Source organism: Lissotriton helveticus, chromosome 4_1, assembly GCF_964261635.1.
Source record: "Lissotriton helveticus chromosome 4_1, aLisHel1.1, whole genome shotgun sequence".
Taxonomy (NCBI): domain Eukaryota; kingdom Metazoa; phylum Chordata; class Amphibia; order Caudata; family Salamandridae; genus Lissotriton; species Lissotriton helveticus.
This window is the reverse complement of record NC_136063.1, coordinates 799945382-799959015: the sequence shown is the minus strand read 5'-3', so window position 1 is coordinate 799959015 and position 13634 is coordinate 799945382. Positions and strand designations below refer to the sequence as shown.

Genomic DNA, 13634 nt, shown 5'->3' with positions numbered 1-13634 from the left:
AGGCTGGGGATTCGGACCTGCAGGCAAGCCATCAAGGCCGCTATAAACCCGGAAAACACTGTGCTAAACATAAAATTTACAAAATTTGTTCAGCAAGCATATCACACCTTTTAACTCAAGGAGACCATGTTAAAGTGCTTAATTTTTAATTTTTCTCTCATTGAAATGAACAATAACTGACATTATTTTTAGCAAAGTTGATATAATCTGGTTACCGAATGTAAGCTGGAGCCCTGCTTCAATTTTTGTGATTTTAAAAATATACTATGAGACAAAATCCGTTTTTTTTTATAAGACTATATTGGATTGTGTTTTTATACCTATACTGTGTTATTTCTTAGAAGTTTTTATTTTAATTTTTGGCTAGGTTGTGAATTTGTAAATTCTTTTAAAGATATGTTTTATATCTAAATAAAGATGATTATTATTACCCATCTTTAATGGTCACCACATATCCAGTCCACATTTTCTTGTGCTGTGGGCACCGGACAACGAAGTCTAACTCAATAACTGGAGTCCAAAGTACATTATCCACTGGACTAATCATTTTGGTCAGTGACAGGCAAGGTGCCTGTATACCCCTGATTTGCCTGATAGTGATGTTCAAGGTCTCTGTGGTTTCGAGGCACATGTGGGTAAGGTGATTCCCACAACTGACTTGAAACGGGCCAGCATCCAGTTGGCAACTGGACTGGTACTGTTGTTCCGTCCTTCGGTTCAGATTGCTTTATCCCTGGAACCACTTGGACTATAAATATAATTACAGCTGAGCTCTGCTCGGTGGTGTTTCGGACATTCTTCCCCATAATCACAGTCCAGTATCTCCCAGAGTCAGACAGATCTTCCTCTCTATTTAAATCCGCAGCCGCTCCATAGTTTTGCCCTAACTCTGGGGGAAAATACCAAACCACAAGCTCCTGGATTGTGTTGTTTTCTACATTGGCTTGAAGGATGTCCTTGCATGGGGGAAGAAATGTTGAACACTATACTGACCGATGGGCCAAATCTTCATCCTTCTCTGATGGCAAGACTTAGTCAATTAGGTCATCTCAAATTTTAGTGTCTCATCCATTTCTGGTAGGAGAATTATGGCTGAGGTGTGATCAGTTTGTGCATAGGTCCTGTTTACCCTAAGTGTGGTTTGAGCTGCCTAAGGTAGTTACGTGAAATGGCTCCAAACAAAAAGCCTGTACTCTACAGAAAAGCTGATCTCTCGTATAAAATGGGGGCAGGAGCTAGGTTTCCTAAAGGCAGGGGTATTGTGGCCATTTCAAAGGAGTAGCACCCCCTACCTACAGAGACAAAGGGTTTCAGTGGTTTGAGGGGGTCAAATAATACATACATGCTGGGTACCAGATCCTTGATGGACCCTGGGCAGCCTTACACAAAGCAGTCTATAATTTTGAGGCACTATTGCATGTGGAATCCATTCACTCATCTAGGTTTACATTGTAAACTGCTCACCCTCGCACACGTCTTGTTTTACTTGCACATGTCCTAGACATGTTGGAGGGAAAGGACCCCGGTTATGGAGGATTATGCAGACTTTACGAAGAGGGAGCTGGTTGGACTTACCTCTCTGATAGTGCAGGTAAAAAGGCCACTGCCAGTCTATGCATAAACTGGGTTGAGAGAATTATAGTCCTCCTAAAGAGTGGTGTTCTTGGGATGCCGTCATAGTCCAGCTTTGATGTCTCGTCAGGTTATCCAGGAGAACCCTTTTTGTGCAAAGATGATTGTCTTAATGGCTAGGGGAAAACACACAATACTCTTCAGGAATATAAAAGGCAGGACAGTAAAGTTTTCAAAATTCATGCACAGGACTTTCATCCCAGCAGACACCATCTACGCGCAGGTAGAGGTGCTTGTGTTCCCCTTATTGCTGTGCATGTTAATCCCATTCTAATTTTCAAATATCTTTTTGTGGGATTAAAGTGTAAAATCTAAAGTGTAAAATCTAAAGTCTGTTTCTTTTTTTAGCTTCTGTTAAGTATGGGACGTAAATATGACATGTCCCCTGATGGCACTGCTACGATAGCTTGATACGTTTTTTGTAATCTCTGTTCCCTTTCTATTTTTCCACAGATAAACCAGGCATCCTGCAAGAATGTCTTGGCCATTATTTCCCTTGCTATTAATGGTGTCACAGAAGGTTGGTGAAGTATTTTTGTTGCAGTAGTCAAACTCCCTCCCACCCCCAACACGTTTTTCCTTTTATTTGATGCAACTTTGAAGTGCACTGGGTTCCTGCTAACCAGGTCGCCAGTGTTCGTTCTCCAAAACAAGTCAACTGATCACTTGATCCCCAAGTGACCAGGCCTTTAGCACCTCTGTAAGTCCCTAGTAAGTAATAACTCTTGCACCTAGGGCATAGGTACTAGAGAGGGTCCCTATGAGCTGCAGCATATCTTGTGCCGCTATAAGGAACACAGCACCAAACTCATACAGACTGCCACTGCAGGCTGCATGACAAGGTGATCTAAAAAGTGAAAGCACAACATGGCACATACTTGTACCATTTCCCCTAACACTGCATGTCATTTAGAAATCATCCCTGCAGCAGGCCTTACAGCCCTAAGGCAATGTGCATTAAATTACATGTAAGAACATATCTGCTTGAGCAGTTATGCCCCTGTGCTGGCCAGTTCGATTAATGACAGTACAAGTGAACATGCAAGCCATCTTAAAGTATTTACTCAGCACTTGTCAAATGAGTTTCCCAGCTACTTATTGGCTTCTCTGAAACTTATAGTGTTTGGTATCAAACACCTCTCATTAATAAGCCCACAGTGGGTTGGATTTATTACTACATGCACCCAGAGGGTATCTTGGAGATACCCCCTGAAACCTACCAGTCTTCTGGTGTTCTGGCTGACTGGTCCTGTCCAGCCTGCCACCACAGACTAGTTTCTGACCCCCGGAAGTGATAGCCCTCGCTCTCAGAAGGTCAGGAACAATGCCTGCTCTGCAGAGAGATGTTATAACCTCCTCCACCAGGAAGGCTGGTAAATCAGCATGTCAAGGCAGGAGGCTTCAAAGGCCTCTGCCACCTTTGGTATGCGACCCAATGCTTCCCTAGGCAGAGGGCACATCTTACACCACGACAGGCTGGAAAATTAGCTATGCAGGAGGCGAGTTGCACTGCCAGGCTGGACACACCTCTAGGGTGACTAAGCCTGACATGAACATGAATATAAAAATTCCATGGTCTTTTGTTTGGTGGAAATAGGATTTCTGGGACATGGTAATGCCCACTCCCCAATGGAAGTGGTCATCTAGGGGGTGTAGTAACCCCAGGGGTAGTAGCCCATTGTCTACTACCCATCATTCTGCTTAACACCCCTAAATTGAGTATTTAGGGGACCCCCTGATTCTAGGGCCTCAGATTTACTATGGACCAAAAGAAGAAGTGGACAAAAACGAAGACTGCTCACCTCAGAACGGAAGAGCACAACTGACTGGCACCAACCCTGCCAGCCTGCTGCCCCGACCCTCATATAAGAAACTGATCTGTCCAGATCTCAAGAAACCTAGAGGGCTGCCAGTTGCAAATGGATCCCCCTTGGATTAGAAGAGCTATTCCCTGCAGCCACAGGCACCAGAGAAGGAAGACCCTGTACACCGACCTGCACCTATTGGGACTACAGACGCAGCCGCCACCCAGGAAGAGGTAAACGTGCTTCTATAGGTCAGATCCACCCTGCCTCCAAGTGTGGGGATACCATGACTGACTGGAACTACACATCACCAATACCTGGGCTACGGGACCCCTGGCAGCAGTCCAGTCCAGACACCAACTCCGGGGTAAACCGTCCTAGATGTCTAGGGAATTCAGGGACAGTAAAACCCACCTCAAAAGTGGCCCCGCTGTTCTGGTAGCCCCTCTGCAGCAGAACCAAAGACGAGTAGTGAGTCTGAGACCAAAGCCTCAAAGCACCTATGCACCCGGATCTCCAGAGCCCAAGTCCAAGGGAGGCGACTATGCCAGTGGGGTCCCCAGGCCCACAAGAGCTAAGCCCATCCTTTGGTTTTCCCAGATTAGACTTCCAGTTGCCACCTGCAGCCTTTTGCTGCAGGCCCCTTCCAAATGCGAGAAACTCCAGCAACGGATCCAACACCAAAAGACTACGCTGCAACCGAGGCGCACAGCACAAGGAGATGTGGATCAAAGGTGTCCCCACCTGTCCGAACATCTCAAGGGATGTGCCCCCCTCCTGTGGGGTCCCCCAGTCCCTGCTTCCAGCTCCTTTCCAACCGGACCGTTCTCCATTAAAGTGAATGGGACACCTTATGCTGTGGCACACCTCTTCATCTGAGCGCCGCAGAGCCTCCCAAGGTGACCTGTTGGTGTGGCCTTTGAACTTGCCCTATACTTAGGGAACTATTCTGCAGAACGTAAGCTAAGTCGCTGTCAAGTGCCCGAATGCAGCACATGAGGATAACATTACAGCTCTCAAAATCTGCCCTATCAACTTTTGAAAACCCTAAAATTCATAACTCGAAAAGTACTTACCTGATTCCGATGATCTTGGTATCTAAATTCGCATGAAAGTATGTACTTTTTATAAATTGGTGTAGGGTTTTTGAGTGTGTATCTTATTTACTGCCTTTGTGTATGCAATAAATGCTTGGCACTACCCTCCGATATGCCTAAATGCTCGCCTACACTACCACAAAAGAGCCATTTGGGGTGTCATTTGTACCTCTGTATTTGCCTGCACTCTTTACACAGTGACCTCTTTTTGGTCCTCAGTGTAATGAACCAGCTTCCTACACCGGGCACCCGCGTCAGAGTCCTACCAGAGGACTTTTATGATCAGGGACCCTACGAGGTCACTAAGGACCCAGCTACTGCTTTTGGTACATCCTGACTTATTGTTTCCCCTCCCACGATTTCACGACAGGTGGAATGAGGGAGCAGGTGATTACACAGAGCTGGAGATAAGGACTCTACTTTCACGTAGAGCTGTAATCAACTGAAACATTAGTGTTGCAAAGCCTGTAGCTGATCACATTGCGTGGACCCTGCAGAAGGACAATTTCTCTGCAACAGAACATCATCAAACAAAATTGGAGGTTGCCAAATTTATTCCATGGGCATTCAATGAAAAAGGAAGCCATCAACATGATGTTGATGAGGCGCATCATGAGGAGTCGAGGGAAAGGCAATTTAACAGGGTGTCTACAGATTTTTGTGACGTGTCTGTCCCTCCCGGTCTGAGAATCCCCTGTGCTTCGTATTGTGGCACAAGCCAGACAGACTGGGGACTTGCATTTAAGAGCAACATAATTCACTGTTCAGGATCGTTCAACAATAATCCTTTGGAAAAGACTGGACTTTTGTCACATTACAGGTACACTCCAAGGAATGGAAGGAAGCATCCCATGAAATTGAAGGGCAACTTAATTCCACCTTCTTCCCAAAGACGTGGAGGAAGATATTGATGCTTCGGGGTTAAAACCGAAGTATTGTAGCCGAGATAATGGACTGTTACCATTCAAGCTGCAGGCCCAAACGCTCACTCCTGAATTTCAGGCTGAGGAAGGGTGACCATCGTACATGCCGCCCACCAAATTGTGAACCACTTTGGAACTAGTATTTGTACACCAGAGACTCCATAAATGAGATGGATGTTTAGTTTCACATGAACAAAACTTATTTTCCCAAGTTAAGTAAGGACCAAATGAAGTACTAGAAGCTGTACTGCAAATAGAACAGGTTTCAAGGGCGCTTTGGAAGCTGAAAGTAGTGAAGCCTCGGGTCCAGAAGGATTCACAGCACCCTATTGTAAGCATGTGGGCTGATCTTAGCCCATAACCTATTAGCCCTCCTCCCTTTCTTCTCACATAGTTGCTCAGTCACCAACTCTGATTGAGGAGTTAATATCTGTAATTTCAAAACTGGACAAGGACCTAGAGTTGTGTAGGTCTTTTTGCTGGATTTCACTCCTCAGTGTCAACAAGAAGGTATTCATGAGCGTCTTGAATGCTGAACTGAATGATCTCATGGCTCAGATTATTCACCCCGATCAGTCAAGGTTGACTAAAACAAGAATTTGGAGAGAAAAAAAATCAAAAGATTCTTCATGTTGTGGACAGTTTAATGCGGTATTGATCAGGCTTAGCACCAACAGGAATCAGTAGATCAACAGGTTTTTTTTTGGTGTCTTCGGATTGCCAAAGGATTAGTGGACCACATAAAAAACATTGCATTTTTGCAGACTATTCTTAAAGTGAGGGACTATTCTAATGAGGTTTTGCCAAAATGTTCCCATTTTTTAAATGTGACCAAGGTAGGGAGGTGCCATCTCTTTAATGCGTTTTGCTACTATGACGTAGCCACTGGTAGTGGAAATCATGCAGAATATCAAGATTAGCAGTTTTGGCATAGGGCTGGATCAATTCAGACTAGTTGTGTATTAAGATGATGTCCTGTGGCATATCTCTAATCTTCTAATTCCCTTCTGTTGCTTATGGTGTAACTAGACAGATAAAGACAATGCCGGACTTCAAAATAAGTCTAGACATTCCCGCTAATACAGACTTCGCAGATCGAACTATCTCCTACCATTCATAGACTCATCCAGCTAGAAAGTTCCAGCTAACTACCATACCACCCCTTGCTCATGAGATATTTGGGTTACTCTGGAGACTACATTTTCTTGGTTGAGTAGAATCTCGGCTGTCACAATAACTCTACGTCCAAGGCTGTTGTTTGTTTTCCATGTTATCCACTTGGCAGTTACCCATGTTTGTAAAAAACCTTTGCAAGGGATGGTGGATGATTTCATTTGCAAGGGGAAGCCTGTTAGGATCTCAAACCTGCAATTCTCAATACACCCCAAAAAGGGGGCTAGGAGTACCAGATGTGGTCTGCCATTCCTAGGAAGTGCAGTGTTTTTGTTTACTGTACCATAGCTAACTTCCCCCTGTTAAGTGTTGTCGCCGAAGACACAGAGACCTAAAGGGGTAACCAGAGTCCTCCCATCATGCTGGGATCAAGGGAACTTGGCAAAAGGGCTCACCACTTTCTTTTTCCCTTTAATAAAATTAGAGGCAGTCCTGACTTTATCCCTGCCCAGCAAGATAGAGGATTTGAAGGCTTAAATATGAGGAAGTGCTAAAAGGCTGGCTTTTCCCTTGAGGAGACCTTTTCAGGTACAGTCAGCTCAAGTACTGGGTAATATAACTGTCCATTAAACCTTCTTCTACATGGTGACTCACCAATTTTTAGAAATGGCTCCAAAAGCAACAAGCCTATTTACTCATTCCTGACCTCCACTAATTACTGCTTGACATTATCACATCCCTAAAGAGACCTTTTCATGTTGCTTTGAAGCGATGATTTCAAATAGAAATGACAGACAAAGGGTGGGGGGCAGAGGGGCGGTGGTGGAGATTGTTACCCTAAGTGGGGTTTGCAAGATGGCTACGAGCATAACTGTTGTGAAATCTGCTTACCAACTCCTCCGCTGGTATTGCACACTTGCTAGATTCCACAAATAGGTAATTGGAAAATAAGACTGATGTTGGCAGGGTTTGGAGGTGAAGGCACACTCGTGAGCATCCTGGAAATGTCCTAAGCTTACAGAGTAGTGGGGCAAGGTGGCGTGTCAGGTCCCCAAGAGCAGAGAGGGCAGCACCAGGCCAGAGATATTGTTTGAGGCCAGCACCACATTTTATCTTCACAAAATATCGAGATGTTGCCATTGCCACTGCCACTTACCTGTTTACAGTGACTGTGTCTCTTCAGCAGAAGGATAAGAGTTATTGGCGTCCTCATGGGTTACGTCTCCTGTGGGACCAGGATGTCATATTGCATGTTACACATCCTAGTCATGCTCAGTTGATCAGTGGCTTCAGTCTGAACATTCTTAGGGCAATATGAGGCCACTATGAAATGATTGTATGTATGTATGTATGTATGTATGTATTGGTATTCTTATATAGCGCAATGGCTGTCACCCAACGGGTATCCTGGCGCTTGGACTTGAGATGACGAATCACAATGTGCAGACAGTTGCGGAACTAAACAAAGGTTCTAACCATTTCTAGGAAACAAGAAAGTTTTTAAAGCTTTCTTAAAGAGTATAAAATCTTCTGTGCGGCGCAAGTCAAATGGTATCGAGTTCCATAGTTTTGCCGCAGTAAATCTAAAAGAGCGGCAACCTAGGCGGGACCTAAGGATCTTAGGAACTAACACCATGTATGCTGAAGCCGAGCGGAGGGGTCTAGTAGGTACATACCAAGCAAAAAGCTTCTGCAAAGAGGAGGCACCATGCCCATGAAGGGCTTTGTGTACCAAACAAAGGGCCTTGAACTCAATCCTCTGAGGGATTGGAAGCCAATGGAGCTCCCTAAGTGCTTGTGAAGAAGAGGCAAGCCTGCTCCTAGAAAGAGCAAGCTTGGCCGCCAGGTTTTGCACGCGTTGCAGTTTTGCCACCAGGGTTTTTGGAGCCCCCAGAAGTAGTGAGTTACAGTAGTCCAACCTACTTAGTATAATACTTCTCACTACTTCTGGCCTGGACTGTGCCGGCAGCATCGGTAGTATTTTCCGCAGCATTCGCAAAAGACCCATACAGGTGGCAACTGTTTTATTTACCGACCCATCCAACTGCATACTGGAGTCGAACATCACCCCCAAATTTCTGACTGCTTGAGCCGACGTGCCTGCTTCCTGAAAAGTGGACGGCCAGAAATTCGACGGCAAAGGCCTAGGGGAGGGGTCCGAAGAGCAGTGCAGCACCTCCGTTTTAGAACCGTTAAACTGCAAAGAATTCCGGCTCAGCCAGGCCGCCGTAGAAGCCATGCACTGGTGGAAAGTTTCTCGCGACACTGCCTCCTTGCCCTCAAACGCAAAGTCCAGTTGCGTGTCGTCCGCATAGTTAGTGACTGCTATGCCATAAGATTTTATCAACTGAATCGGGACGGAGGTAGAGGTTGAAAAGGATCGGGCTGATGGCCGATCCCTGCGGCACGCCCTGCCCCACCTTTCGGATGTTATATTTGAAGGGCGGTAAGGCGACCATTTGATTTTTTTTTTTTTTTTGTAAAACAATTTTTATTGCAGAGGTAATGCGAGTTATACAATATACATGCCAATGAGTTCTCGGGGTCGTACCCAGTAACAGTACATCCAGTCACTATATACACAGCCTCAAAACCCACATCCCGGAGGTTGGGTGGCGTATAAGCATGTATCATATTGCATTAGTTCACAAGTACATGTACTCTCAGTGAGTTATCACTCTCCGCTTTTACTAGTTCAATTCCTTCTGTATCCCCTCGTTCAACTGCGGTGTATAAACCCTCTTCAATAATTGAGTTAGTTTAACTTTTTTTTCTCCCCCCCCCCCCCCCCCCCTCCCGTCCCCCTGGTGTCTGAGCCTACGTGTTATGGTTGTGAAATTGGTGAGTTGGTGGTGTCAGGATTGCGAAAACAATGGTTAGGTGCGTGTGTCCGGCAGTTGTGCGGTGTCTAACACCTCCTCCCCCGGGGCCTCCATTCGTTCTATGTCCTCCTCTTCGTCACCCGTTCCTACACTGTCCCTAAGCGCCTGGACTAGGGTCTCCCACGCTAGCGCCGTTTCCTGAGCTTTCTCGTCTGCTTTACGCCTAGCCAGCTGGTACCTAAGTGTGCTCTCTGCCGCTGCCCACTTCAGAAATTCGTTCAACCATTTTTGATGCGTCGGTGCCATCTTAGATTTCCAACCCCTGGTGAGCTCCCTCTTAGCGATGAGGAGTCCCATATCTATAAATTTACTCGACAGTTTGGTTTTGCGCGTGTGGGGGAACCAATGTAGAAGGACGACCGCGCTGTCATAGTGCAGGACTCTATCTGTGACCTCATTCAGGGTGTCCCCGACCCCTATCCAGTACTCATGTAGCTGTGGACAGTCCCTGAGCATGTGCAGTAAATCAGCACCCACCAGCGTGCATCTGGGGCATGCTGCATCCACTGCGCCAAAGTATTGCGCTATTTTCTTCGGGGTGAGGTAGGCCCTATGAAGGATGTAAAGATGTATTAATTGGAAACGGGCATTTCTGGCGCTGTTCCTAGTTCGCCGAAGGAGCTGGGACCATGTCGTGTCAGGGATTTCCTTTTGTAGATCAGTCTCCCATTGTGTTTTGAGGCGCGTTAGTGGCGGTATGTTTTCCGTGCTCATTCTGGAGTAGAGACATGTAACCGCTTTGACCGTTCCTGCTGTCATCATCGTGTATTGGCACGCCAGTGACGTTGCAGGTTCAATCAGTCCCTCCCCCCAATGCGCCCGAATAGCCCTTACTACTGCCGCATGCAGTAAATAGTCTCCTCTTGGGAGATCGTATTGTTCCTGCAGAGTCAGGAATGCCGACAGCACCCCGTCGGTGTGTAGGTCACCCACCATCTGAAGTCCCGCCTCTTCCCATAATTGGAGGTTCGACCAATCCCCTCCATGTGGAAGCGCCGTCAACATCCCTAATGGTATCTCTGGCGCATATGGGTGGCCAGGACCGGTACGCTTTTGCATGCGATTCCAGCACAGCCGTAGCGTCCTCTCTTCTTGGGTCAGCACATTGAGTGTTAATTTCTGCTGTAGGGCTATATATGCCAGCACATGGCGGGGGGTGCCCGCTTCTCTGTCTTGGTCAGGACCCCGGTACACTCTTGCCACCTCCTGCGTGAAGAATTGCAGTTGCGCAGCCAAATAATAGAGTTCGAAGTCTGGGACCGCAAGCCCGCCCTGATCCTTCGGGCGCATGAGAGTCGTCAATGCGATTCGCCGCCTGCCTTCTCCCCATAAGAAGGATACTATGCTAGATTTTAGGCGCCTGAACACTTCTCCCGGTATCCAGACAGGGAGGGTCCTGAAAAAGTACAACAATCGTGGCAGGGCGATCATTTTGAGGAGGGACACTCGTCCCGTCATGGATAGGGGAGGGTAGCCCAGAAGGACATGTTGCCCTTCAACGCTCGAATACATCATCCGACGTTCCCGTCCAACAAGGTGGCGGGATCGTGGTAGATGTAAACCCCAAGATAATGCAGGCAATCCGGCTCCCAGCGCACGGTAGTGTTGGTCATCGGACACTTCTCTCCTCTCCGGAGCGGAAAGAGGCAAGTTTTCGCCCAATTCACTTTCAGGCCAGAGAGTGCCCCGAATCTCAGTAGTAGATCCTCCGCGCCCTCAACCGCCTCCTCGGCATTATCTAAGAATAGCAGGAGATCATCTGCATATAGCGATATATGGTGGTAGGTCCCCCGCGCTTCAATATCGCGGTACGCATCACCTCTTCTAGCCAGCATTGCAAATGGCTCCATGGCCAGAGCAAATAACAAAGGAGAAAGCGCACATCCCTGTCTCGTCCCCCTGTTCACCTCGTAGCGATCCGATATTAAAGCACCCACTCTCACCCTTGCACCTGCCAGAGCATAAAGCACTTTGGTCCATTTTATATATTCGCCCCCCAGACCGAAACCCCGCATCACCGCATAGAGGTATCCCCATTCCAGGCTATCGAACGCCTTTTCAATGTCGACTGATAACACCATAGGGGCCCTTGCGGTCTGCGGAGGGTCCGCTATTAGTCTGAGCAAGCGCCGAATGTTGTGGGATGTGTTTCTAGTAGGGATGAAGCCCGATTGGTCTCCATGAATCAGACCCTTCATATGGGCTACCAGTCTCTCGGCTAGGATCGTGCTTAAGATTTTGTAATCCGTCGTCAACATTGACAACGGCCGGTATGATGCTGGGTCATTGCTATCTCTACGCGGTTTTAGCAACGGGATCATGATCGCCTCGCGCATCGAGTGGGGCAACTCTCCCCTCTGTTTGGCTTCATTATATACCGTTGTAAGTCTTGGGGCTAGTAAATCCAAATACTTTGCGTAGAACTCAATAGGCAGCCCATCCATCCCCGGCGTTTTGTTACGCGCCATTCTCTTCATGGCTCCCCTGATTTCGGCGAGGTCAACCGGGCCTCCGATTGTCTTAGCGTGTTCCGGGTCCAGCCGAGGCAGCTGGATCTCCGCTAACAAAGCCTCCGTCGTCTCGGGTCGGGCCTCCAAGCCCCTCCTGTATAAGTTACCGTAATAGTTTTGGAAGCACCTCACTATGTCCGGTTGGGTGGTATACACTTCCCCGTCCACCCCTGTTAGGGATAGTATCGGGGTATAACCCCTATTGGGGTTGGCCAGCCAGGCAAGGAGTGTCCCCGTTTTGTCCCCTTCGGCGAGAGCCTTAGTCAAGTAGGATTTGTAATCATAACTGCGTAGGCGCTCCACTTCAACAGCTACCGCCTCTCGTGCTGCACAAACCCTACCCTGTAAGTCGGGGTTGCCGGGTCGCGATTTCTCAGCGTCCCGCAGTGTCCGTTCAGCCCGGTCCAAGTCCTCCACTAATGTTCGCCGTACACCTGCAAATTTCCCTATACAGTGTCCCCTTACCACTACCTTGAAGGCGTTCCATTCGGTGGCTCTGGAGGAGGTGGCCTCCTCGTTCTCTGCAAAGTATTGGGTGATTCTGAGTTCTAAGTTCGTTTTGAATGGTGGGTCATCTAGCGTGTCTGGCTGGAGCCGCCACGTCGGGATCGGTGTAGTCCCATTCATCCAGGCTAGTGTGAGTAGTAGGGGATTATGATCTGAAATCGTGCGTGTTAAATATTCCGTACGGGCAACCATCGGTAACACTTGTCGGGAGACAAGGAATACGTCTATACGGATATGGAGGTCGTGCATGCTGGAATAGAAGGAATAGTTCCTCTCAGCAGGGTGTTGTATGCGCCACACATCAGTTAAGTTCCACTGCTCCTGCCATTGCAATCTATGCTTCGCCAGTCTGTGCACTGGGGAAACGTGTAGTGGCGGGTGTGATCTATCCAAGGCCGTGTCCTCAATAGAGCTGAAGTCTCCCCCCATCAATAGAGGGCCAGCGAAGTAGGTAGCCAAGCGCTTGGATAGTTTAGTGAAGTAAGCCGCTTGCTCAGTGTTCGGTGCATAAACGCCGCAGAGTGCTATATTACGGCCCCTGAGTAATCCCTCAACAGCTACAAATCGCCCCTCTGGGTCTACAGTGTGTTTAGTGACTTGGAAGGGGACCCCAGCCCGAATCCAGACCAGTACCCCCCTGGCAAACGCTGAGTATGTGGTGCAGTACAGTTGACCCCTCCACCTCCTCTGCAGTGCAGCCCCTTCTTTTTTAGTTAGATGAGTCTCCTGCAGGAAGGCAATGTGACCCCCCCTGCGGACCAGGTAAGAATGAACTTTGTGCCTCTTAGTCATTGAGTTCAAACCCCGCACATTCCAACACACATTTTAACGATCCCATACTATCCATTATCTCGACATTGTCGGCTGATAGCCCTGTCCAACAGCGGCCAGACACCAGTAAAGACCCCATCGTTCCCCAACCGTTCCGTCACCCTCCCCCATCGCCCCCTGACCCCCCCGCGCAGCCCCTCTCCCCCTTCCCCCACCCTTGTCCTGAGTTACCCCAACTTCTCTAGACATCCTCCCCCCCTAGAACAGGACCTAACTACAAAGAGTTACCCCCGTCCAAACAATTGAGCAAGGTGCTCTCAAAACTGTCTACTCCGCAGTCTTTACTGCGGTGGCCTTAGGGGCCTCTGGGCACGTGAACTAGCTTCCTCGTTGG

General features: G+C 47.9%; 1 protein-coding gene across 2 annotated transcripts in view; it reads left to right on the top strand.

The window, feature by feature from the left end:
• THOC1 (THO complex subunit 1) overlaps positions 1-13634 on the top strand; it is a 334223-nt gene that overhangs the window by 40057 nt on the left and 280532 nt on the right. For both annotated transcript variants that reach the window (XM_078687449.1, XM_078687448.1), the window contains exon 4: positions 2086-2152. In XM_078687449.1, the coding sequence (XP_078543575.1) occupies positions 2086-2152 (67 nt within the window). The remainder of the gene's footprint in view (positions 1-2085; positions 2153-13634) is intronic.